Source organism: Anabrus simplex, chromosome 1 (genome assembly GCF_040414725.1).
Source record: "Anabrus simplex isolate iqAnaSimp1 chromosome 1, ASM4041472v1, whole genome shotgun sequence".
NCBI lineage: Eukaryota > Metazoa > Arthropoda > Insecta > Orthoptera > Tettigoniidae > Anabrus > Anabrus simplex.
In genome coordinates, this window is record NC_090265.1 from 1,367,442,800 (window position 1) to 1,367,469,987 (window position 27,188).

The 27,188-nt window shown below is 42.2% G+C and overlaps 1 protein-coding gene across 1 annotated transcript in view; it reads right to left on the reverse strand.

Moving 5' to 3' along the window:
• mas (masquerade) overlaps positions 1–27,188 on the reverse strand; it is a 195,396-nt gene that overhangs the window by 50,661 nt on the left and 117,547 nt on the right. Inside the window, exon 3 of the mRNA XM_067138673.2 lies at positions 12,144–12,198. Within this exon, the coding sequence (XP_066994774.1) occupies positions 12,144–12,198 (55 nt within the window). The remainder of the gene's footprint in view (positions 1–12,143; positions 12,199–27,188) is intronic.

Genomic DNA, 27,188 nt, shown 5'->3' on the forward strand with positions numbered 1-27,188 from the left:
CGGCTTTCACTTCAAAGTCGGGTGTACCGACCGATTCCATGAACCATGTGAAGGCTGTGTATGTTCCTTGTGTGGAAGGACTTTCAATTGATACCACGTTCTTTTCTGTGAGAACCAGCATATGTCGCTCAAGAACTATTGCTCAGACGAGACAATAGAGATTACAGACTGACAACTAATTATAGCATTTACGTATTTATTTATGTGAGTTTCTCTGTGACCGCTGGCTGCGATCTACGTATCTTTATAACACTTGAGAATGCGAACTCTTAAGATCAAGACCGCAGAATTTTTAAATTTTTTATGAATATATTTCGCGCTTGTTCAACTCTAACCTTGATTCCTAGTTAATTTAGATAGGCTCTACGATATTTATAATCCAAAACACGCTCTCTACTGTCTTTACTATGCATTAGTTGCATGTTAGTGTTCCTGTTACTACTCATAAACATAAAATTGGTCTCCTTAATATCTACTTTCAGGCCTCTGTTTTGCAGGCGATATTTACTCTCTAAAAGAATGTTGACAAACCTTCTGCCGTTTCAGCGAGTAAAACAGTGTCATTTGCGTAACATAAATTATTTTGTACGTTTTATATTATCTCTGATTCCTATTGTCGATAATGTTTCCATTGCTTCAGACATAATCGATGATGATGCTTGTTGTTTAAAAGGGCGTGGCATCTAGGTCATCGGCCCCCAGACATAATCATTTCAGAGTAGATATTACACAGGGGAGCGATAAAACAATCCTGGCGAATTCCACGACGAATTTTCATGTCTAGATTTCGATTCCGACAAGTATTCTAATTTAAATGGTCAAGTATTACGTACATTATATTTAATAGCTCTATTGATAACAACGCAAATATCTTCTTCGGAGGCTTAACAACGTTTGAAATGTTTGATTTGCGTGCTAAAGAGTTTCAGAACATGATCAGATTATCCGCAATACAATGCAGTATCACGTGTTGCGGCAGTCAGGCGCTTATGCGTAGTTGCATCGGCTGCCACCAGTATATCAAGCTGCGGGGCTTGTTTACAGCTGCTCTCTGTGTTGCTGCCGGCTGACCTACAGTATCATAATCGGACTGGGTGACAACAGCAGACCACAAGGCTATTTCTTTACTAGTCGCGTTGCTCTCCGTTTCTCTGGTATTGGGTACTCCAGTACTTTTACTAACAGGGGCAGATATAATGCGCCTTCCTAGTGTACGCTGCTGGCGCAAGTGGTTCGAGGAATTACAGTACATGCTAAACAGTTCTTAATTTGTCCGTCATAAATTACCTGCGCACGGAAGCCTTCAATTAAAATAAAGGAAGGTATCGCCTCTTTGATTTCCATACGATGTGCACGAATGCCATTTTTAACTGTAAAGGGATACTGAGCAGACCAGTCCTCTTGCCTCAGATCAATAACCTTCCCACATTTACTTAAGACTGTCTGGATTGAAAAAGTTGGTATTTCTGGTGGAAAATTTAACACTCTCACTGTTTTCAGTACCGCATCTGCTGCACTAATGTACCTTTTCCACCCGAACATCAGTTACCGTAATCCTGTGAGAGCCCTGGTATTTGACAATCAGGCTTTCAAACAGTTTGGATATAAGCTGCAGTTTCGAGGTTATCTAGTTGAATCACCTCAATCTGGTCTTGCGTCAGCTACAAGAATGCCTGTATCCACTTGTGAACTTCCCACGCTGTCAGCCTTTTTCCTCTATCAAAAAAACATTTCAGAGTGTTTTTCTATATAGTTATTGTCGCCATAATTCACAGATTGTTTACTTGAGTTGTCACAGTATAGTGAAAAACACTAGCGTACAGTCAAGAAGAAATCCTCACACAACACCACTTGACTAGAAGGCCTATGATTAGTTATACTCGTGAAGCTATCAGGAGTGAACCGTCTCGTAGCGCGTCCCAGGACAAACTTCCGTTGTTCGATGACCTAGGTAATATAAGAACTGTACATGGAAGGAAGGAAGGAAGGAAGGAAGGGAGGAAGGAAGGAAGGGAGGAAGGAATGAAGGAAGGAAGAAATGGCAATGAATGAGAGTGCTTCTTTACTGCTGTACCTTAAAATAATATTTGACGGATATACTGTACTGCCTTCGCTTAAAAGTATGAATTTTAAATTGTGTTTAGCTGACGAAGTTCAGATATTATTTATGATCTCAGACAAAAATTCAACTGAAGAAACTGTGTCTCATCATTAAGTTACTAGCAATTTCCACTTTAATCATTAGATGTCTACATATTTTCAGGAACACTGCGTAACACTTCACCCGATAATCCAACAGAGCTCAACACAAACAGGACTATGCGTACATTTTGCCATTTCTAACCTGTCAATTTAAAAGTAGAGGAGAGTGCCCGATTATGGAATTATTTTTGAATATCGAATACTCTTTTTTTCGCCAGTGTCTTTACGTCGCACCGATACAGATAGGTCTTATGGCGACGATGGGATAGAAAAGACCTACGAGTTGGAAGGAAGCGGCCGTGGCCTTAATTAAGACACAGCCCCAGCATTTGCCATGTGTGAAAATCGGAAACCACGCAAAACCATCATCAGGGCTACCGACAGTAGGATTCGAACCCACTATCTCCCGGATGCAAACTCACAGCCGTGCGCCCCTAACCGCACGGCCAACTCGCCCGGTGAACATCGAATACTAAGGTTCTTCTTCCAATAACTGCTGCACTCACGAAAAGGCAGGGACGCTTTGATTTGCTCTGCCTTCAAGCCAAAAAACGAATTTATTTGCGGTAAGTTAATAATAGGGGCTGATGACCTACATGCTAAGCGCCTTTAAACAACAATCATCATCATCATCATCATCAAGTTAATAATAATGTTATTGGCTTTACGTCGCACTAACTACTTTTACGGGTTTCTGAGACGCCAGGGTGCCGGATTTTAGTTCCACAGGAGTTCTTTTACGTACCATTAAATTTACCGACATAAGGCTGACGTATTTCAGCACCTTCAAATATACCGCACTGAGCCAGGATCGAACCTGCCATGTTGGTGTCAGAAGGCCAGCGCCCCAACAGTCTGAGCCACTCAGCCTGGCCTTTGCGGTAAGTAACATGTTTTGTGGTGTTGTGGTAGACTTCGAGTGAATTTAGTTGAATATATTGCAGCACTCAGCGTACTTGAAGATATCAGCTGGACGTAACTGTTCATGGTTCCATGTATAAATATATGCATGCGTACGTACTGTAGTTCAGCCATTACGTTCGAGGACTGGTAGCATAGCGGGATGGTGCCGTGGGAGCTCTCTGCTCGTACCAGCAAGACAGAGCTGCTTGCTTATAGCCTATACAGTGTTAACAGAATTATGGTCTCTACTGTGAAGGACAGTTGAATGTGCGCATCGAAATGTGACATTGTCCCTGTTTTTCAAATGAAGAAACATCAGGTTCTGCCAAAAGGGGGGAAATTCGCCATGTTAGGCTCAACCTATAATATTGTAAGCCGTAGTGTTAAGCACTGGAAATACAGTAATTATGTTGTGTGGGAATTTGTATATGTTGATTGTGGATTTAGAATGTTAAACTAGTAGTATTTCTTGTAATATTTCCTTTTATTATTAATTATTACACTACTGTAAGTGACCATTGCCACCGGAATATTTCGCATTTGTGATGTATTTGTTAATAATAATAATAATAATAATAATAATAATAATAATAATAATAATAATAATACTTCTTTACAATCCTACAGCAATGTTTTAGCAACTAAACCAAATGTCGGCAGACGTAGCGCAGTTCTTCTGAAATAGCTCCATATCGTCTCTCAGAATAGTCGCCACTGGCTTTTATGCACGCAACATCTGATAGAAACGGATCTTTGCAGACCCAAACAAAAATCCATTCTTTGGAAATGAGTAGGAATGTACGTGTAGCATATTCACATTAATGGATCTGCCTGTGCGCGGCCTGATCGCGTAACTCCAGCAACGCTCGAGTTTGCCGCCTTAGCTAGTGTGAGACTCGGCACTCAGTATATTAGCAGTGTATGCTGTACCTGTTCATAGGCTTCTTGTACGCGTCCTACCCTAACGTAAGTGTTATTTACAGCTGTAATTGTTTCACGCATTCATCATAAATTTTATGTACATTCTATCGATTCTATCATTAAATTATCACTGGCGCAAGTGATTTCATCTGTGATAGTACATATATCACACCACCGCACTGTGTTCAGAAGTAAGAGATAATACTGTCATTATTCGTATTATTATTAATAATTCATTTGTATATTTATTCTTAATATTTTAAGCTGGAAGGTCTCCATATGTGATATGAGTAATTTGTTTTGTACAAACGGATGGGAAAACAGTGCTATTTACAACTAGGAAATTTTGGGTAAGTCATATGGAACTACCCAGAATCCGTTGATGCTGTTATTGTCTTAGGGCGCGGAAGTGGTTCAGGGCGTGGTCCTGGTGTGGCAAGAGGATCTTCCACTCATGATTGGATGGCCAGGATCAACATCGACGTATCGTGTGAGAGAAGGAAGAAGCTGAGGTTTGTTTACGCAAGTGAGAAAACGGCGGAGGACTTGATTTAAAACGGCGGAAGAGAGGAGATGTCACTATTTGGAACGTGGTTTTATTAAGTTTGTGAACGTGGTTGACCTACAAACCGTGGAGAGCTTAGGCGCTTGGTATTGTATCACTTGTGGCGGCTTGGTGTCTCATATGTTGGTGAAAGTTATGGGGTACTGTGTCTCAGACTTCCCATAATTTATGTTCTGAAACAGCAAGCGTGTGTTGCTCGAGTGAATGTATCTTTAAACGAAGTGTTACAGTCAGCGAACACAGTATTAGAAAGGTACAGTACCTGTGTGGTACAACCTGTGACAATAAAGTTCGGTGAATGAAGTCAGAACGGTCGATCCGGCAACACAGGCGACACGCAACGCTGCATCTGCGTAGCAGCAGGGTTTGACCTCCTGCTCCCAACGATGTTCAGTTGAGCATCGTGTGTGTGCCATGTAAGACCTGTTTGACACAGTGCGTGTTTAGTGCGTTGGTTTTGAACTGCGAACAGGAACATGAACGACCAAAAGATCAATGAACACTTTCGTTTTAAGCTTGGCAAGACACTGAAAGGAACGCATGCGATGCTGGTACGTGTATATGAAGATCAAGCACTGTCCTTGAAGTGTCTGTACGAGTGGTTCGCCCGGTTTTGAGGACAGTGTTTCTGACAAGCCTCGTAGCGGAAGACCAGCGACCGCCCTCAGTGAGGAAAATATTGAGAAGGTGAGGACATTAATCACGAACGATCGGCGATTAACTGTGCGCATGATAGCGGATGAACTGCAGATTAACCGTGAATCTGTGCGACAAATCGTTACCCAGAAGTTAGAGAAGAGGAAAACGAGTTCTCGTCTCGTGCCACATCACTTCACTGATTATAAGAAGCAAGCACGTTTAGAGGCTTCACAGGATTTTGTCGAAACGGCGGATGCGACACCAAATTTCTTGAACTGTATCTTCACTGAGGATGAAACCTGGTGTCTCAGGTACGACCCTGAAACGAAACGGCAAAGCATGGAATGGCGTTCTCCGGGATCCCTTCGTCGGAAAAAGTCAGAGCCTATTCCCTCGACTCAAACTCGCTTTGAAAGGAAAGAGATTTGACGATATTCCTGACATCCAACGAAACGTGACAAGGCTTTTGAACACCATCCCAAAGGAAGCCTTGTTGCAAAGTTTCCAGGACATGTATCGCCGATCTCAGCAGTGCATAGTTATGGAAGGGGACTATTTTGAAGGACAGTAAGGTCACTGTCATGTATTGTTTATTTATGTTGGTAGTACAGGACTATTCACCGAACTTAATTGTCACAGGTTGTATAAAAGTGCCACTAATGAGAATATGCAAGTTGTGTTGATACACAGACAGTGAAGGGTATTCATCCACATATATATGTTTCAACGGACTGACTGCAGATGGTAGCTTGACCGTCGCTTTTGTTTCCCTACTGTTCTTGTTGTTGGTGTTGTAAATATGGATTCTTCCAGCAGTATTTTGTAAATGTGTTTTATGTACGAAGGGCGTACTACATTGTTTTACACTTAATTTTTTCTACCCAAATGAAGTACATTAAACATCAGTTGTTACGTTCACATTCTCAACATAATCTCCTTGTAACTGTATGCACTTTGGCCACCGATGTACCAGTCTCTCCAGATCTTCCTGAAACCATTCTTTCGGAGTGCTGCGTACCCATGCCTTGACAGCTGTATCCAGTTCTGCAAAATCCGCAAAACGGTGACTACGCAGAGTTCCCGAACAGGTGATAATCACTTGGTGCCAAGTCAGGAGAGTATGGTGGGTGTGGCAGCACCATGAATCCCATTTGATCAATGGCAGCGGTGGTCTCTCGGCTAGTGTAGGGCCGGGCATTGTCATGTTGCAGAAGCAAACCATTAGCCCATTTTCCTGGCTGCTTAATTTGAATGGCACGACGTAAGCGCTTAAGGGTTCACACATTTGCTGCACTGTTAATCGTGGCCCCAAATTCCAGACAGTCAATGAGGATGATGCCCTTTGTGACCCAGAACACTGTTGCCATTCGGCTTGCCAACTGATGGCACTGTTCGACATTTCTCTGGCGGTGGACTGCCCGTATGCTTCCATTGCATCGTTTGTTGTTTCGTTTGTGGTTCATGGTGATGGAGCCATGTCTTATCACCAGTCACAAGCCTAGCCATGAAGTCGGCTGGATCTTGATCATGGCGTTGTAAAAGTTCTCTGCACACGTCCACACGCCTCTGCTTTACGTCTGCAGACAATAGTCTAGGCACCCACGTACCTTCCCCAACTGTAAATGGCCGTGCACGATACGCTTCAGCGTGTTTCGGCTAATCCCCGAGGCTGTCTTCATTTCGGTAAATGTGATGCATTTGTTTCCTTGGATATCCTGTTCGACCCGGGCAATGTTGGCTGGTGTTGACACTGTCACATTCCTTCCAGAACTGGTTTACTTGTCCACCGATATGTGCCTTGTTTTCCAACCTTCCACCCAGTTGTAAACTGTTTTCCGTGACGGAGCATGTTCTCCAACGACTACACAAGCGCCGATGAATTTCTGCAGTGGTCTCGCCTTCTTTCCATAGGAGCCAAGTCGTATAGCGCTGTCCCTAACGGTAGCTTTCCATGTTGTCTGTTCCTATGCTGACAGTGTTGTTATGAAATGGATATGACGAGTGCATTCATTGGCTCCTGTGCGTGTGCTACTACCAAACGGTGGAACAAGACACTAGTTACACGTCAACACCTTCAAAAGTGAAATTTGAACCATACCCGGGCGTACAAAAAATAAAGTGTAAAACAATATAGTACGCCCCTCGTATATTTTGGTGTGTTGATGAGGTGCTCATGCACGAATGTTATTTAGAATATAGTTATTTTAGAATCATTGGAGTTATTGATCAACCTACAGTAGGTGCAGTTCCTACTTATTTAGTCGTTCTCAGAAGGTTAGGTAAGGCCTGAAGCAGATGTACCAGTATGCAGCTTTATCTACACGCCCTGGGAGAGTGAACTATCATGCTTTATCAAAATTCGAGGGATCCTTTCTGGTGAACTCTAGCGTCCATACTACGGACGTTTCGATGAATTATTTTTGTTAATGTATAATAATATTTAACTTCTATATTATTGAGCGTAGACAAAAATGTATCGTTGTTCTAGTCCTGTGTAGGAAAATGGATCGATATTTTATATTGTCTATAAACTACAGGTTGCACAGGACTAAATTTTAATGGGATGATGGACCAATCTGTGAGCATATCTATCTATGGTATGCATTTAAATCTCATTTCTTGCTTATACGTAAAACATTTTCAGTTTTATGGGCCGTTATTTGTGATTTCCCATTGCCAGAAGCTATGTTAGAAGAGTAAAAATACAGTTAAGGAGAGAGAGGTGGAGTATTTGAAGACAAAATCCATTTTCAGTGTTCCAAAATGCTCTTAAAATTACGTAAACGAAACACATTCCGAAGATAATAAATACATCAATTTGAAGAAACGTATTTTAGGCAATTATCTGGAAGGAGAATTGACCGAGTCCTGTAAAGTCATGGAGCGTAGACATTTTTGATTGCAGTTATCAGATATAAGACGCCTTACTTTTCGATTTACTTGATTAACAGTCAGTGGCGGTTTCTGGTATAGCGCAATGGAGCAATGCACCTCTAGTTTATATCAAATTGTACTCAGCTACTTAATTTTCACGATTCCCTTGTCATTCTCAAAGCTCGTGCTAAGCCCATCTGTCCGTAATATACTCGTACTGGCTTTTAATTCATGTGAGCTGCGCGTAGTCTGTGGCTGGAGACTCGTCTGGAATGAACCCCCATACAAGGCGGCATCTCCGTCCGTACTTAGGCGAAGGGACCAGTGAGGTGCGGGGGGAAGTCTGTCAGCATTAAGGCAAGACCTGGATATCGCAGAAAAGAATATCCGTGGTGTAGGCATGCGCAGTATGCCACTCTCTCTCAAGTCTGTCGCAAGTCGTGTTGTTGGGGTAAGAAAACTGTAATAGTATGTGCCTGCCATCTGTTGCCCTTACAGGAATTTAACCAGGCAGCAGAGAATAGTGTACATAATTAGCGCTAGTGTTGAACAGCATCATTACTACCAAAAGTCATATTAAATTGCCAAATTCCAATTGATACCTTGTCCCAAATATATCAATACTTACTAAATATCTATTCATTTGCCTTCTTTGGAATAATTACTTTTTTGGAGAGAAACATAGCTTAAAAATCATTGAGGCAAAGAGTAGCGAGAAGGTAATACCAATGAAAACGCTAATTGACCAGCTCACACTAGTTCTTAAAATTAAGTTACCAACATTGTGAAAAGTGCGAACATTCATTCCTATAGTTTCCTCGTGTTTTTCAAGTGTGAAACTAGTGTTTGTAAACGTTTGTACTTAGCAATTATCATAATTCGTAACATTATTGTACGCTGTGCAAGCGTGTGAGTGTTTTTCTGCACCGTTGTGCCGTTATGAAACTTAATTTTTAGGATATAAAGAAGTTACAATCTTTTGTCCGTGTGCGTGTGTGTGTTTTTGTGCGTTGTAGTTACGTCCACAATCTTTGTGCCCCGGAAAGGTAAGGAGCTACATAATGAGTTTGAACAGTGTCCAGATACTTAAGAAGACAAACTTTTTTTGTCTCTCCCTTGAGCGAAAACTTGAGATTAAGAATGCCGGGCGCCCAGTGCCTGATCTTGTTATAACGAGGCAGACTAAAAGTAAAAGTAAAGAAATCGTGCGTAAATTCAGAATGGATATATACAAAAGAACCGAGTGGATCTGTGGGTGCGAAGTTACTAACAGGTTGTTTTGTTTTCCGTGTTTATGCTTCGTTAGTGATGAAAGCGAAGGGACTTGGACCAAAGTCGGAGTGGTAGATTTAGGACATTTGTCCCAAAAAATAAAGAAACACGAAAGTTCTAAATCTCATATGCTTGCCCAGTTAGAATTCGATCTTCTGGGAAAACATGATATTCGGCAGCAACTTGATTGTGCTTACAGGCAGTCTGTCGAAAGACACAACGATCAAGTACGGAAAAATCGTTATGTGCTGTCAAAAATTATCGACTGTGTAAAGTTCTGTGGCGCGTTTGAGTTGGCATTGCGCGGGCATGACGAAACAAGTGAATCGTCGAATCCTGGCATATTCCGAGGCCTCGTTAATTTTAGTTCTGAAATTGACGTTGCATTAAAGGACCATCTGTCCAAAGCTACTGTTTTCAAAGGCACCTCGAAAGACATTCAGAATGAACTGCTTTCGTGCATGTTTGAAATCTGTCGCGAGAAAATAAAGAAAGAAATCACAACTGCGCCCTTCATTTCGGTAATCGCAGACGAGACCACCGATATATCAACTACAGCACAATTAGTTATTGTACTGCGCTACGTTCTTCCCAACGGTAAGCCAGTTGAAAGATTTTGGGGTTTCCTCTCACCGCTAGTCATGATGCTAAGACAATAGCAGAATGTTTAAAATCTTCTTTGAACGATGTTGTTGATAGCCCAGATAAGTTAATTTCACAAAGTTACGATGGGGCGAATGTAATGAGTGGTCGCCATTCAGGAGTGCAAGCTCTCATCAGGGAAGATTTTAAGCATGCACATTATGTTCACTGTTACGCCCATTCTTTGAACTTAGTCATGGCACAAGCGACAAGCCAGAATACGGATGTCCGTATATTTTTTGCAGATTTAAGTGAAATCCCCAGCTTCTTTAATAACTCCCCGCAGCGATCAGGTGTATTGACCGAAGTAGTTGGTAGAAGAGTACCTCATGCTTCAAACACAAGGTGGAATTTTAAATCAAGGACCGTTGAAGTAGTTTACGAGAACAGAGATGCCCTCGTCGAATGCCTGGATCAACTGGAAACTACCTCTCGACAGCCTAACATCGCAAGCAAGAGGTTTGCGTTTAAAATTGGAGCACCCGTTATTTCAGTTCTGGTTGGCTGTTTTCCATCAGATAATGCCTCATGTGGACATTTTATACAGTCAGCTACAAAAGCGAAATTCAGATCCGTTGGAAGTCAAAGGCGCACTTTCAGGTTTCGAGGCTGCTATAAAAATGGTTCGGGAAAATAAAATTGACCACATCGCTGACGAACATGATATACTGCCCCCGCCAGTGAAGGTATCACGAGGGCCGCTGCGTACCTCGAAACGAGTTGCGGCAAAAGAAGTTTGTGACACAGTCATTCTTCAAGCAAAGGAACGGTTTCAATTCACAAACCACCTTCTTGCAGCAAACTTGTTTCAAGCTGAAAATTTCGGCAGCTTTGAGAAGCAGTTTCCCCACTCACTTCTGTACAAAGCGTGTGAGGCCTACCCATTTCTCGACAAACCGAAACTGAGAACCGAACTTGAAATATTATACATGAGAAATGATTTTCGAACTGTTTCTGGGGCTACGACTTTGTTGCAGTTTCTTTTAGAAAATAAGTTGCACAGTGTCTTTGGTGAAAGCATAAAACTTTTAAATATAGTTATTCCCATGACGACATCTGAAGCAGAAAGGTGCTTCTCAACCCTGAAAAGAATAAAGACTTTCTTGCGCAGCACAATGACCGAGGATAGACTTAATGTTCTTGCTATGCTGTCAATTGAAAAGGACTTGGTTCGAGACTCTGTGGACTTCAACGAAGCAGTTATAGATAAATTTGCATCCCTCAAGGAGCGCAGGATGGATTTTTGTATAAGCTGTCTACATAGGTTAAGTCGATTGTGAAACATTTCTAATTTTGCATGTGGTAAATATCGGCATGTATTGTCTGCTTCTCTCGTATTCGATCACATTTTCAAAACTTCTATCATCTTATTTTGGGAGGTTACGGCCCACGACGGGAGAGGTGGAGGGGGGGGGGGGGTGCAATTTTTTTCTTCTGTTGAACCCCCAGTGACGAAAGTCACGCGCCGCCACTGTTAACAGTAGATCTGTGTCTAATACTTTCGGTGGATACATGAACCGTGTTCTGGTGTTAATACAGAGGTACTGGAAACTTTCGTTTTGTAACATTCGTCAATAACTTAAAAATTGAGAAAAGTTATTTTGTCACACTTCAGTCTATTAAAAATCTTATTTACATCACAAACACATTTATTCCGACATAAAATTAACGTGTGTGTATTGCCTATTTAGTACCTACTACTGAGTCTGATATCAGCAACCAACATGGAAAACCCTTGTAACCTACATTCTTCAGATAATATTGTTTTTTATTTCGATATATAGAAATTGCTGCAAATGTTATTAAACCGTTTAGCAAGGTAATTTTTGCAATGTAAAATTGAAATTTTTCCACATAAAAGTAGGTATTTTATAAAAGCAGTATCCTAAAAGTTTTGGGAATATTATACGATATTCGAACACCTTTTTCTAATGTAACAGGGTGACAGTCTAGATAAATCTAGCCAGTTCACTTAAAATAACCTTTTATATAACTGTTCAATTATTCGGTCATTCAAGAGATGAGTGTGATGACGACGATGATAGTAATAATAATAATAATAATAATAATAATAATAATAATAATAATAATAATAATAAACAATAGAGAAAGAATTGTTACTCACCAGAATCTTCTTTATCTGAGGCAACCTTCTCGGGCTTGCTGGTTGGATCAGGGGACTAGAAATGAAAGAGTAACTATTATTATTTTCTTCTGGAAAATTGTAAAATAACCACACCATTTAAAGTAATTAGAGTAAATAAACTGTGTGTTAAGGGCTTCCCGTAAAAGATCAGTATTTTTATTGGGAAAGCTATGAATCACATCCGGGAGATTTCAGACGGACGTAATTCGTACTCGAAATATCCTGTCGCTTCGGAAATACCTTATTTTCACACATTCTTTGAAGAGGAAATTCTGAAATCTATCGTACACACCTGAATAAAACATACTATTGATGATTTTCATTACGCAAGTCTCTTGGAACATTCCATATCATAATCTACAAGTTCAGACATGTGCAAATACTGCCTGATGTATACAGGCCGAAGTAAATGTGTGTTCAAAGGCCGTAATTTTACTTGCTTCCGAGAAGAGTTTGGGAATTTCAATTTTTTTACGTCGCATCGACATCGCGACGATGGGATATGAAAGGGCTAGGAGTGGGAAGGAAGCGACCGTGGCCTCAATTAAGCTACAGCCTCAGTATTTGCCTGGTGTGAAAATGGGAAACCACGGAAAACCATCTTCAGGGCTACCGACAGTGGGGTTGGAACCCACTATCTCCCGAATGCAAGCTGGTACATACGTGACCCAAACCGCGCAGCCATTTGCTCGTTTGAAAAAAATACTCTGGGCGTAAGGCACCCCGAGAATTTCTAGGAGTCGGGGTGACATGTTGATCGAAAAGACTTACATTATATTATTATCGAATCCAAGGTTCTCGGGGTCACTGAAATGAATTGTGGCATTCTGGGTGCCGTTTAAATCCAGTTTCAGCCTCCATCGGCATGGGGGTTGAGAAGGAGTGATAAGAAAATGTCTAAAATGACCGAGATAAGTGATGAATTCTTAGTTTTCAAGATCCCTAGGCTGATTGGTGACAGTCCCAATGGAAGTAGGAATCGTGCAAACATATAGAGTTATAACTTCATTTTATTATTTATTTGAAAGTTTGAACTACTTCCCAGACAATCTGGGCTGCCACAAGGACAAAGGTTAACGCGAAGTTAAATAATCTGAAAGAAGAACTTAAGAAATTAAACTCATAAGAATAACTCTACATCTACAAAAGAAGTTCGTAATATATCAATCAATTTGACAACACAGGTCTACAAATATTCATTTCAAGCAGGTAACACAAATCCCAAAATGAAATACTCTGTGGGTATGGCACCCCTAGCACTCAAAGGGTGGGGAAAAGGGGAGGGGGTGACATGTAAAGAAATAATTGAAATCGACCAACGTTAGTGCGGAATTCATAGTTATCGGGGTCGCTGAGATGATTAGCGACACTCCGGACGCCGTTTCAGTCCAAGTTCAGCCCCATCGGCGTGGGGATGAGAAGAGGTGTAAAAGATTAGTCCAAACTGACCCATATTATGAATGTATGTGTGTATGTTCCAGTACTGCTTTCAACCAAAATTGGTACACACATCGCTTACTATCTGGAAAAGAGTACTGTGGTGGGTAAACGCTACTAGCACCTCTCGGGGGCTGACATGTAGAAATAATGGAAAACGACTGACATTAATGTCAAAACTATAGGTTTTGGGGCCGCTGACATAAATGGTGGCACTCTGGATGTCATTTAAGAATAATTTCAGCCTCTATCGGCATGGGGATGAAAAGGCGTGGAATTCTTATCAATGTAAAAACTGTCCGAGATTAGTGTTAAATCCACAGAATTCGTGGTCCTTAGGCTGATTGGTGATATAGTTCCAGTTACAGTTGGAATTGTATACATCATATCTATGGCGCGATGCGTAAATACACACAGTATTCACTTAGTTTTATTATTTATTTGTAAGGACTACCCCTACTTTCCAGACAATCCGGGCTGCCACAATGGCAAAATTTAATTAAAGTGAAACTAAATTATCTAAAACTGAAACAAAATTAAACCCAAAACAATAACTCATAATCTACAAAACATCGCTCCACACAAAATTAACACGAAATACAAATTAAAAGTAAACATTCAGTAAAGTACCCGAGCAGCGCCGGGTAATACAGCTAGTAATGTATAACAGTGTGCGTCCACTTTTATCATCATGTATTAAATAAAGAAAATAATTATTATTATTATTATTATTATTATGGTATTGTCTAATTTCCTCAACCATTGAAATGAATTTAGAAAACACAAACATGACAAACAATAGCTGAATGTGTAAGCGTGCCCTGCTGTTTAGCTATACACGGGCGAAACTACTCTGATTATGGATGGGAGGGACACCTCATACACTAATACTTTAACTATACGCTCGTGGTTTGCCGGGTGAGTGAAGTCTTCGGACTTGAGAATCATTCTTCGTATAGTTAATGCTACTCACATAGTAATACTAAAACACAATATCCTCAAGGATAAGTTAGGGAATGTAGTTTGTTTGTATTCTGTCGTTAATGGTACGCAAAATAAGTGGGGAAGAGCTGTGGGACATTAGTCACCGTGATATTTTTATTTGATTCATTTCAAGTCATGAGGTTCAAAACATGTTGAATAATACCGATCAGGCTCTCTGTGATAGTGCTCCGATGTCTGTACAAAGAAGAAGTAAATACACTGACTGACAGAGCAAATGCAACACCAAGAAGGAGTGGTCAGAACTTTATGCCAATTGCAGGGTAGACTGACGTCACTGAGGTATGCTCATGATGTCAAATGCGCCGCTGTGCTGCGCACGTAGCGAACGATAAATGGGACACGGCGTTGGCGAATGGCCCACTTCGTACCGTGATTTCTCAGCCGACAGTCATTGTAGAACGTGTCGTCGTGTGCCACAGGACACGTGTATAGCTAAGAATGCCAGGCCGCCGTCAACGGAGGCATTTCCAGCAGACAGACGACTTTACGAGGGGTATGGTGATCGGGCTGAGAAGGGCAGGTTGGTCGCTTCGTCAAATCGCAGCCGATACCCATAGGGATGTGTACACGGTGCAGAGTCTGTGGCGAAGATGGTTGGCGCAGGGACATGTGGCACGTGCGAGGGGTCCAGGCGCAGCCCGAGTGACGTCAGCACGCGAGGATCGGCGCATCCGCCGCCAAGCGGTGGCAGCCCCGCACGCCACGTCAACCGCCATTCTTCAGCATGTGCAAGACACCTTGGCTGTTCCAATATCGACCAGAACAATTTCCCGTCGATTGGTTGAAGGAGGCCTGCACTCCCAGCGACCGCTCAGAAGACTACCATTGACTCCACAGCATAGACGTGCACGCCTGGCATGGTGCCGGGCTAGAGCGACTTGGATGAGGGAATGGCGGAACGTCGTGTTCTCCGATGAGTCACGCTTCTGTTCTGTCAGTGATAGTCACCGCAGACGAGTGTGGCGTCGGCGTGGAGAAAGGTCAAATCCGACAGTAACTGTGGAGCGCCCTACCGCTAGACAACGCGGCATCATGGTTTGGGGCGCTATTGCGTATGATTCCACGTCACCTCTAGTGCGTATTCAAGGCACGTTAAATGCTCACCGCTACGTGCAGCATGTGCTGCGGCCGGTGGCACTCCCGTACCTTCAGGGGCTGCCCAATGCTCTGTTTCAGCAGGATAATGCCCGCCCACACACTGCTCGCATCTCCCAACAGGCTCTACGAGGTGTACAGATGCTTCCGTGGCCAGCGTACTCTCCGGATCTCTCACCAATCGAACACGTGTGGGATCTCATTGGACGCCATTTGCAAACTCTGCCCCAGCCTCGTACGGACGACCAACTGTGGCAAATGGTTGACAGAGAATGGAGAACCATCCCTCAGGACACCATCCGCACTCTTATTGACTCTGTACCTCGACGTGTTTCTGCGTGCATCGCCGCTCGCGGTGGTCCTACATCCTACTGAGTCGATGCCGTGCGCATTGTGTAACCTGCATATCGGTTTGAAATAAACATCAGTTATTCGTCCGTGCCGTCTCTGTTTTTTCCCCAACTTTCATCCCTTTCGAACCACTCCTCCTTGGTGTTGCATTGTCACTGTCAGTCAGTGTACTTTATGATATGCGGTACAGCAGTATACAGCTAATGCTCAAAAATTGAATAGATACTGCTGACACATCTCTTATTGGTGGAATGGAGATGATATTGTAGGATAGATATCGAAGCTTTCAGTGTGCGGATGCCTCAGTTAATTAATGTTTCATTTCGTATACCAAAACGTCTCATAGTTGTGACCAGCAGTTTGTGAATATTCCTCTCGCCCTAGTACGAGCCCTATGACCTCGATATCTTCTAGCTTGTACAGTATTTGACCTTGCAGAATGGGATGGTAGGTACGTATTTTCCTTTTTTCCCTTCACCTACTTCTTGAGGTTGTTCTACACGGGTTACGAATATGATGATAATGTAATGCATGTATGTAGGCAACCTGTACACAATATACATAGAACGACGCGGCCAAACCTGGATAAGAATTTAATAGTAGTTTAACAAACCATAGAAGCTTCAACACCAAGATATAGACGGAGAGTTGTAATTTCCGTCGATACAGACTCATTATCTGAGTAATTTCTAGAACAAATTAATCACTAGCCTGGTACATCTAGGTCCATAAGACGACCAGATTCGCTACTGGCCTAGACAGTTTTAATATGTAAATTATAACTGGCGCCGAGCAGGACACCGCTACAGCACATAATCTATGCCATAGTTGGCTGACTGGACTACATCAATTATTTATTCATCTGAATGAGGACTAATATCGATTATACCGCATGTTTCGTGTAGGTATTGGAAAATATGTTTTATAAACAAAGAAGGATGTTTTTGCAATGAAACTTTCGAGGAATGGAAGAAATTTAAATCTCGACCAGCAATGATCGGGATAGGAAAAACAAGTGGCTGTGTATGATGCTGAATTCCATCCTTGAAATTGTCTTCTGTGATCTGATGTTAAATTCAAAAATTACCGAGCTCGATAGCTGCAGTCGCTTAAGTGCGGCCAGTATCCAGTATTCGGGAGATAGTAGGTTCGAACCCCACTGTCGGAAGCCCTGAAAATGGTTTTCCGTGGTTTCCCATTTTCACACCAGGCAAATGCTGGGGCTGTACCTTAATTAAGGCCACGGCCGCTTCCTTCCCACTCCTAGCCCTGTCCTGTCCCATCGTCGCCGTAAGACCTATCTGTATCGGTGCGACGTAAAACAACTAGCAAAAAAAAAAAAATCAAAAATCCTCAGTGGTGCGTTTCTTCAGGCAATGAATTATATATTTTTTTTTTTTTTTGGTGTGTTGATGAGGTGCTCATGCACGGATGTTATTTAGAACATAGTTATTTTAGAATCAGTGAAGTTATTGATGAACCTATGTGCAGTTCTTACCTATTTAGTCGTTCTCAGAAGGTAAGGTAAGGTCTGAAGCAGATGTACCAGAACCCAGGTTTATGTACACAGCCTAGGAGAGAGAACTATCATGCTTTATCAAAATTCGAGGGATCCTTTCTGGTGAACTCTAGCGTCCATACTACGGACGTTTCGATGAGTTATTATTATTATTATTATTATTATTATTATTATTATTATTATTATTATTATTTTTGCAAGTTGCTTTACGTCGCACTGACACAGATAGGTCTTATGGCGACGATGGGACAGGAAAGGGCTAGGAGTTGGAAGGAAGCGACCGTGGCCTTAATTAAGGTACAGCCCCGGCATTTGCCTGGTGTGGAAATGGTAAACCAGGGAAAACCATTTTCAGGGCTGCCGACAGTGGGATTCGAACCTACTATCTCCCGAATACTGGATACTGGCCGCACTTAAGCGACTGCAGCTATCGAGCTCGGTGAATTATCAGTTTACAGCGTGTCTGTAACTTATCTACTTTAATTATTTGTATCACAAACTACGCAGATATTACACTAAAGAAATACTACTTCAAGCTTGAAGAAAGTACTTCTTAAGATGTAGACGTAAATGATATATGAACAATATTTAGTTGTGTCCCGAGCACTGAGTGCAGGCAACATCATGTCTTCAACTGTACAACGCACAGAACAAGAACTGTACTGATTTTGATTATCTACGGTTTCTGCTATACCGTTCCCACAAAGAGTTGATTAGCGATGAACGCCTTACTTCTTCACGTTAATTCACGTTGTCCAGAAGGATCGTTAGACCTGCTTTCCCAGTATGATAGTCCGTCTTGGAGGCTTTCATTAGCCCAGATAAAAGATTCCTGATAAGTTATTGATTTTTAGATTTAGATCCTTATAAATGGCGAGATTCTTTAGCGGATGTCCTATAGCTCTATTTTCCCATCGTCGCCATAAGACCTATCTGTGTCGGTGCGACGTAAAGCAACTAGCAAAAAAAAAAATTTTCTGGACGTTATCACTCAGTGGATGTGTGAGGGAGCTTCACCTATACTCTTTAAGACTCCTATGATAATTCTGAAAGTATCATTTACAACAGATTACAGATATTCGCTATGGCATGGTCTACTCCAGATAAGGTAGGCCTACATATATTTAGCAGCAACGTAGCATAGAACTCAGGTTGTAGTCTTCGCTGTGCTCCTTTACGTGTTCCAGTGATTTTAGAAAGAACATTGTTTCCTACAGGAAACTTCTGTGTATTCCCTCTAGTGCCCAGGATAGGTCTGCATAGGAAAACAAATATTTTCATTCATATTTTTATTTATATGATTGTTCTAAAAAGATTCTACGCATTATTGAAAACTTCGTGGTATGTATTGTTACTGATCTGTCACAGTGGGCATTGGCGGAAGAAATGTTTCTTAGCGACAGTAAAGTACTAAATTTCCAATGTTACACGTATGTAACACGGGGCACTAGAGGATTATAATGTATAGATAGTGAGCTAAGCAGATGCGGACCATGGAAGGAATATCTCCGAAGATTGCAAGATATTTTACTTTCGAGCATCTCCTAAGTAACGGCGGTGTTACAGCGGCTAATCCTTCCAAAAGAGAAATTTGCTTCCCCTAGTTAACTAAAAGTACTTACGCCATTTCAGGTACTTCAACTGTTATGACTATGAACTAAAATCCTCTTAAAGGTACTAGTTTACCAGTGAACTAGTGACCTCACTCATGGTTAGAATTAAAATATTATTATGGAATTATTCATTTGAATGTGAAACGGGACCTGTTATATGGACGATCGGGAAGAATCACCAACCGAGATTCAACTATTATACTATTGCGGTCTAATTACCACCGTACGCCATTTCAGATAGCGTGATTATACCGGGTGAATCAGCTGCCCCTACCAAATTTGATTTATGCAAACCGCAGTTTTTACGTCCTGAAAGCATCTGACCTTCCGGTATGCACAGTAAACACAGTACAACGGGTATCTTTGTATTTACGGCCTACACAAAATAGGAATATACTATGCCATATTATTAAATAATAGAAAAGACGAGTGAACTTTCTAAATGATCGAATAAGTAAATGAAACGTCTGAGAACACGGAGTAGACTTTGCGACTGTGTTAAAACTATCACATGAGCTATAATCTGCACGCATTGCGCCGCGGTGCAGTATAGCGTAGATAGGAAGAACAAGCCGAGCTCTACGGTGTGCAAGTCTTACATGTGATAGGTTCGAGTCCGGGGCAGGGATAGTTCTTGTATGTCTGTTAGGTCATCAGCCCAGAGGCTGGTTGGATCCTCAAATAGCACCACCAAAGGTTACGCGGTTATAAGGAAACCCTCAAAACCAATGGCAGCGCCAAAATGAGGCGTACTAGGCAAGATGAGGAGTGAGGTAGTTTGCCATTGCTTTCCTCACTGGGTCAGAAAGTACTATTGCAGCACGCCTGACCCTATGAGCAGCACCTTTCATAACACTCAGATGCACTAGTCATGCTCTGAACGTCATTACTCAGCACTACCCATACCCCAGCAACTTCCGTATTGTCACAGCCATGGATGTTGACTGGCACTTAGGTGGAAGCTACACTTTACTCTGGCCTGTGCCAAGAGATGGATGCAAAAGTACTGTATCCATCAAGAAATGACAGCAGGCAGCGGATAGTTCTTATCTTTTATTAATGTACGTGAAGTATCCTCTTTTATGAACATTTTCAATGAATGAATGTACTGTATATGTGGCCCTAAGAAGGGCCGATATGTCATCAGGGTCGGACGATGATGAGAGAGGTACAGTAGTTGGGAGGGAGACGGGGGTGCAAACTACACTAGCAATGGTTAGTTACGTTAGCAAGTATTCGAAGTGATGACCTGCTTGCTTTATGGACATCTGGGCACGCCGCTGAAAGGATATTCTAGAGCGCAGTAGCATAGCCGGCCTATCTGATCTACAGGCTTCGGTGATTAGTTGCCGAAGGCGCCCCGAATATTCTGACTCCTGTGTGCAAACTGCTTGTTTCAAATGCCCCCACAGGAGGAAATCTAATGGGGTTAAATTCGGTGACCTGGCGGGCCAGGAGACAGGTCCTCCTGTTTTTTACCCATTTTCCTTGATGTGCCTCATTCAGATGGTTATGCACGGGTAACGTCCAATGTGATGGAGCTCCATCTTGTTTAAACCACATCGTTAACTGTTCTCCGAGTGGCATATTCTCCAGCAAAAGCGGGAGTTTATGGTGTAGAAAGTGCAGGTAGCGTGCGCCTGTTAAATGACCCCCTGATAAGGCGATCACCCATGATTCCACAACACACATTCTCTCTCCATTCGCCTGTCTCATGCAGTGGGAATTGTTAGCACTCTCACAGTGCGTGCTGTGCCGGTTGACGTTACTATTATTATGGAATTGCGATTCGTCTCCGAGAACAGGATTTTTGACAGGGATGCTGCATTATTTACAGATTTCCTAACAGCCAATAACAGAAATTCATTCGAGCTTCGAAATCAGGCCCGTGGAGCTTCTGGTTTAACTGTAGGTGGTAGGGGAGATATTTGTGAGCATGCAATATACGTAGTACGGAAGCCTGGTTGAAATGCATCAGTTGAGCAATTGTCTGTGTATTCATGTGTGGGTTATTGCGATCTGTGTACAGAACAGTCTTCTGAATCTCATCAGATGTTACGGTCTTCTCTCGGACAGGTGGTACCGTTTGAAGTACCCCTGTTGTTTGTAAACGTCTTTCAACACCGACAACGTCTGATATGGACGCAGTGCCTGCAACGAATTCTCTTTTGCTTCTCCACATATACGGAGCATGGCAACGTATTCATCAGTGGAATACATGGCAAATGACTGAAGCGACTTGTGTAGCAGTGCAGTGTGCACAACGCACAATAACTATAATACTGTTTTGCGTGTGGCACACACTGGTCTCTGTTTAAGCATTGATGTAACTATTTTGTACTATCAGTACTACGTTCCGTTAATTAGTTCTAGTTGCTTTACGTCGCACCAGCCCCAGGGGCTCTGAACTTTGGAGAGTGGGTTGGCGACCACGGGGCCCTTAGCTGAGTCCTGGCATTGCTTCCACTTACTTGTGCCAGGCTCCTCACTTTCATCTATCCTATCCGACCTCCCTTGGTCAACTCTTGTTCTTTTCCGACCCCGACGCTATTAGTGCGAGGGCTAGGGAGTCTTTCATTTTCACGCCCTTCGTGGCCCTTGTCTTTCTTTGACCGATATCTTCATTTTTCGAAGTGTCGGATCCCTTCTCTTTTTCCCTCTGATTAGTGTTATATAGAGGATGGTTGCCTAGTTGTACTTCCTCTTAAAACAATAATCACCACCACCACCACCTTACGTCGCACCGACACAGACACGTCTTATGGCGACGATGGGACAGGAAAGGGCTAGGAGTGGGAAGGAAGCGGCCGTGGCCTTAATTAAGGTACAGTCGCAGCATTTGCCTGGTGTAAAAATGGGAAACCACGGAAAACCATTTTCAGGGCTGCCGACACTGGGGTACGAACCCCGTTAATTAGTAGGCTAGCATTTGACCACATACGCTACATTACAACTGTGAGTGAGAATGGCCATAGAGTACGTTACTACTCCAGATTACTGTTTCGTGCGCTATCCACGTCACTTTATTGCGGTTGTAAGCGCTAGTTACACCAGGTTACTTGGCACGACGTCTTAACATAGTTACATGGTAGACTGGCGTGAAGTGATTGAAAGGAAGTAATATTTTTCGAACGGTCTATAGTCACATGACGGGAACGATAACAGGGTTCAGGATCATCTTGCAGGATGCGCTTACAGTACATTGGTACCATAAGGAATGCTAGCAGAGAAACATCTATATCGGGAGAAAGGGCCGTGCGGTTAGGGGCTCTCAGTTATGAGATTGCAACAGGTAAATAGTGGGTTCGAACCCCACTGTCGGGATCCCTGAAGACGGCTTTCCGTCGTTTCCCATTTTCACACCAGGCAAATGCTGGGGCTGAACCTTAATTAAGGCTACGGTCATGGCCGCTTCCTACCACTCTTAGGCCTTTCCTATCCAATCGTCGCCATAAGACCTCTCTGTGTCCGTGCGACGTAAAGCAAATTGTAAAAACATATATATGTCTACCTCGCGACGATCTCATACATTTGTTGGGCTGTAGAAAAAATATTAATAAGGGCAGCTGATTCACCAACAGTTTTCTAACAGGTGACAAATGACTCATCATTTAACATGCCATCATTTTATGAGTGAATGACACGAGAAAGAACTATCTTTCACATATACAGTGATATCGGTGTAATGTACCTACATAGCCTAAATAAAATCGTATGAGTTGCGTGTCTGTACATATATTATTACCGCAAAATTTCCTGATATTTATTCGTTTCGTACCTAATTGAACGTCACTGGGCGAAATACTGATCATCTGAAGGATTCTTCTCTTTTTAAATTTTGGTGTCTGTCTGTGTACCCAAAACTGGAAAATTGCAGGACGTATGTCAGCTAATCTCCATATCTGAAATCCATTCATGGTTGTGTTATCAATCACATTATATATAACTTCAAGGCCATCGCATGGAGAAGGGGTTTATATCAGATCGGTTATTCTAAAAAAATTCCGTTAGTGTTAAGTATCACATGAGCCAAGTTGGAGAAACGCAGTATTCGCACATGGCAATGCTAAAACACATGATGCCAACATCGTTTGGAGATTCCTGCCAGAACGCCATGCGCAATGAATGGAGTTCCGGCTTGAATCCGATCGAGCAAGTCTGGACTAACTGGAGCAACGCATCCGAGCGTGAAGTCTACCATCTCAAACACTACAAGTAATTAAAAATGCCCTTTCGGAAGAGTCTGCCTCAACTGAACGCGCAATACCTAGTCAAATGCAGGAGAAGGCGTTGTGAAGCTGTTATCCATGCGAGGGAGGCAATACTCCTTATTAAGACGTTTAATTATTACATAGCCATCTGTGTAATTCTGAACAATCCTCAATGTTATTTTTCCTATAAACAATTATGTCATCTGCATACAATCGTATTTTTGATGTTACATAGTTCCCTAAATCAATTGTGTATATTAAGAAAAGTAACGGACCGATTATACTACCCTGTGAAATTCCCTTCCATACTTTCTGTTCCTGTGATATGTTATTTCCTACTTTGACTTTCTGAACCCTTGAATTTAGAAATGTTTTTATCTAACGTATAACCCTTACGTCCAATCCTATTCCCTCCAATTTCTTTAATAATATTCCATGTTCCACTCTATCAAAGGCTTTAGAAAGATCTATGGCTATGCAATCTAACTGATCTCCTGAATCCAATGATCTAATATGTCCTGCTGAAATCCCACCAGTTGTACCTCACAAGAAAATTTCTTTCTAAATCCATACTGGCTCCTCATGAACCAATTTTTATCATCATATATCCCTCTGATGTACTTTGCTGTTGTGCAATGACGTGGAGGATTGAGTGACCAAGGAATGCTTTTAATTTCAATTCTTAATAGTATAAATGAAGAAGGTGTGTCTTAATTGCGTGTATATTTCCACTTTAATATGCATCCATAACATGCAGGTATGAACATTTAAAGAATGTGGCCAGCTTTATCTTTTGAGCAGTATGTACCCATAGCTGTATTACCCGACGCTGCCCGGTTACTTTATTGAATGTTTACTTTTAAGATTTGTATTACCTGTTACTTGCGCGTGAAGTGACTTTTTATAGATTTGTTTATTGTTACGTCGATTGATATAGTACGAAATATCTTCTAGTTTTAGAGTTGTTGTTATGCGTTTAATTTCTAGAATACTTTGTTTCGCATTCGTAGAACTTTGTCCTTGTGGCAGTCAGGATTTTTTGGAAAGTAGTTGATCCTTTCCTTGTTGTTTGAGTCAACAGTCCATGGACTTGTTCGACGCAGCTCTACATGCCACCCTATCCTGTGCTAACCTTTTCATTTCTACGTAACTACTACATCCTACATATGCTCTAATCTGTTTGTCGAATCCATACCGTAGTTTACCCCTACCGTTCTCACCACCTACACTTTCCTAAAAAACCAGTTAACCAAGTCATAGGTGTCATAAGATGTGTCCTATCATTTTATCTCTTCTCCTGGTCAAATTTCGACGAATCATTCTCCTCTCACCAATTTGATTCAGTATCCCTTCATTCGTGACTCGATCTACCCATCTCACCTTCAGCATTCGGATGTAACACCACATTTCAAAAGCTTCTAATCTTTTTCTGAGCTAGAAATCGTAGATTTCACTTCCGTACAATGCTAAGTTTCGGACGAAAGTTTTCGAAAATATCTAACTCCTATATCAGTATTCGAAGTGATCAAATTTGTTTTCTTAACAAAGGCCTTCCTTGCTCGCTCTAGTATGCATTTTACGTCCTAACTTCTGCCATCGTTAGTTATTTTACTACCTAAGTAGCAATATTCATCTACTTTCTTTATAACATCATTTCCAATTCTAATATTTGCTGCATCACCAGACTTTGTTCGACTGCACTCCATTGCCGTTTTTTGTACTTATTTATCTTCATTTTATAGTCCGTCTCTGTGGTGTGGTGGTTAGTGTGATTATCTGCCACCTCCTGAGGCCCGCGTTCGATTCCCGGCTCTGCCACGAAATTTGGAAACTGGTAGGAGGGCTGGAACGTGGTCCACTCAGCCCCGAGAGGTCAACTGATAGAGGTGGGTTCGATCCCCACTTCAGCCATCCTCGAAGTGGTTTGTCGTGGTTTCCTACTTCTCCTCCATGCAAATTTCGGTATGGTACCTAACTTAAGGCCACGGCCGCTTGCTTGCCTCTTCCTTGCCGGTCCTTCCAATCTTCCCATCCCTCCAGTAGACCCTGTTCAGTATAACAGGTGCGGCCGCCTGGGCGAGGTACTGGTCATCCTCCCGAGTTCTGTTCCCCGGCCCAAAGTCTGGCGCTCTTGGACACTGTCCTTGAGGCAGTAGAGGTGGGATCCCTCGCTGAGTCCGAGGGAAAAACCGAACCAGGAGGGTAAACAGATTAAGAAATAATAATAATAATAATAATAATAATAATAATAATAATAATAATAATAAAAGCAAAGTCACCTCCGTACAGGCCATGAAGGCCCTTGGAGGAATGGAAGGTAAAGGCTTCCACCACAGTTAATCTCGGTACGTGATGGAGTAGAGTGGTTAGCTCTACTCCCGGACGCCTTTGCCCCCAGGAATTAACCTGGTACTCATTTTTTGTGTAGGCTGTGTGAACCTCAGGGCCATATGGACCTCCAATAATAACAATAATAATAATAATAATAATAATAATAATAATAATAATAATAATAATAATAATAATAATAATAATAATAATAATAATAACCTCACCCGTGTGGGGATTTACCGGTTACCTCCAACGGGCGCGTCCCATTGGAATTGGGGAAGCTCGCTGGCTCTGCCGCCAACAGAGTCAGAGGGTAGTAGGGAAATAAAATACCACCGTGAAAAAAAACTGGTCCCTTGCCAGGGTTACGGCGAAGACTGGTAAATGACCAGAAGCCAAAAAACATCTTGAGCAACCTCTAGGGCTAACAACCCTAGTTGTAAAAAGATGGGTACCCGTCCAAAGCAAAGTCAAGTCAAAAAGCATGATGGCACAACATTTCAAGAAACATACCCCAGGGGGTAAATCTTCGGATAAATCCCTCGTCGTGAACGCCACGGCGCACGAGTCTCGTTCGGATTCTGGGGGAGACTCGACATCATGCAAGCGACGAGTCGGAGCGTCTCGGTGTACCCGAAGAGTAAAAAACTCAGGCCAAAATCTAAGACCTTTCTAGCAACTTTCAACATAAATTCACTTACACAAACTGGCAGTCTGAAAACCCTCACCAACGCTCTTCACGAAAATCAGATATCCATAATGGCCCTACAGGAAACAAGGTACTCAGATGAAGAGATTTTTGAATCCGAAGGCTACCGATTTTTCAAGAGCAAAGAGCAAAGAGGAATCCTCAATGGAGCTGTGATGCTTGGAACCGCGTTTGCTGTTAGAACCAAGATCCTTAAATCGGTTGCAAATTTCGAACCTGTGAATGACAGATTGTCTATACTCACAATTAAATGCGCGAACAAAACCTATTCTCTAGTTAACGCACATGCTCCTACAAACGATAAGGACAAGTCTGATCCAGGCGAAGTTGATAATTTCTGGGACCTACTGGATGAAAAATTAAACAAAATCCCCAAACACCATGTCAAGCTTCTTTTGGGTGACTTCAATGCCCAACTAGGTCGTGAACAGAAGTACAAGAAAGTTATAGGAAATTACCCTGCTCACAAAAGAACCAATCCAAACGGCAAAAGACTGGTGTCCATTTGCGAAAATCACAACCTGCAGGTCATGTCGACCCACTTTCGCCATCTACCCAGAAAGCAAATGACTTGGCGTTCTCCCGTCCAAGCTCTCGGAGAGTTCCAAATTGATCATGTTGCAATCTCCAGGAGAAACAGCCCTGAGATTATGAATGTCAAGATAAAGAAAGGCATCAATGTGGCCTCAGATCATTATATGTCTCTTATCAAATTCAAACCAATTCCCGCAAACACAAGGAAGACAACCAAAC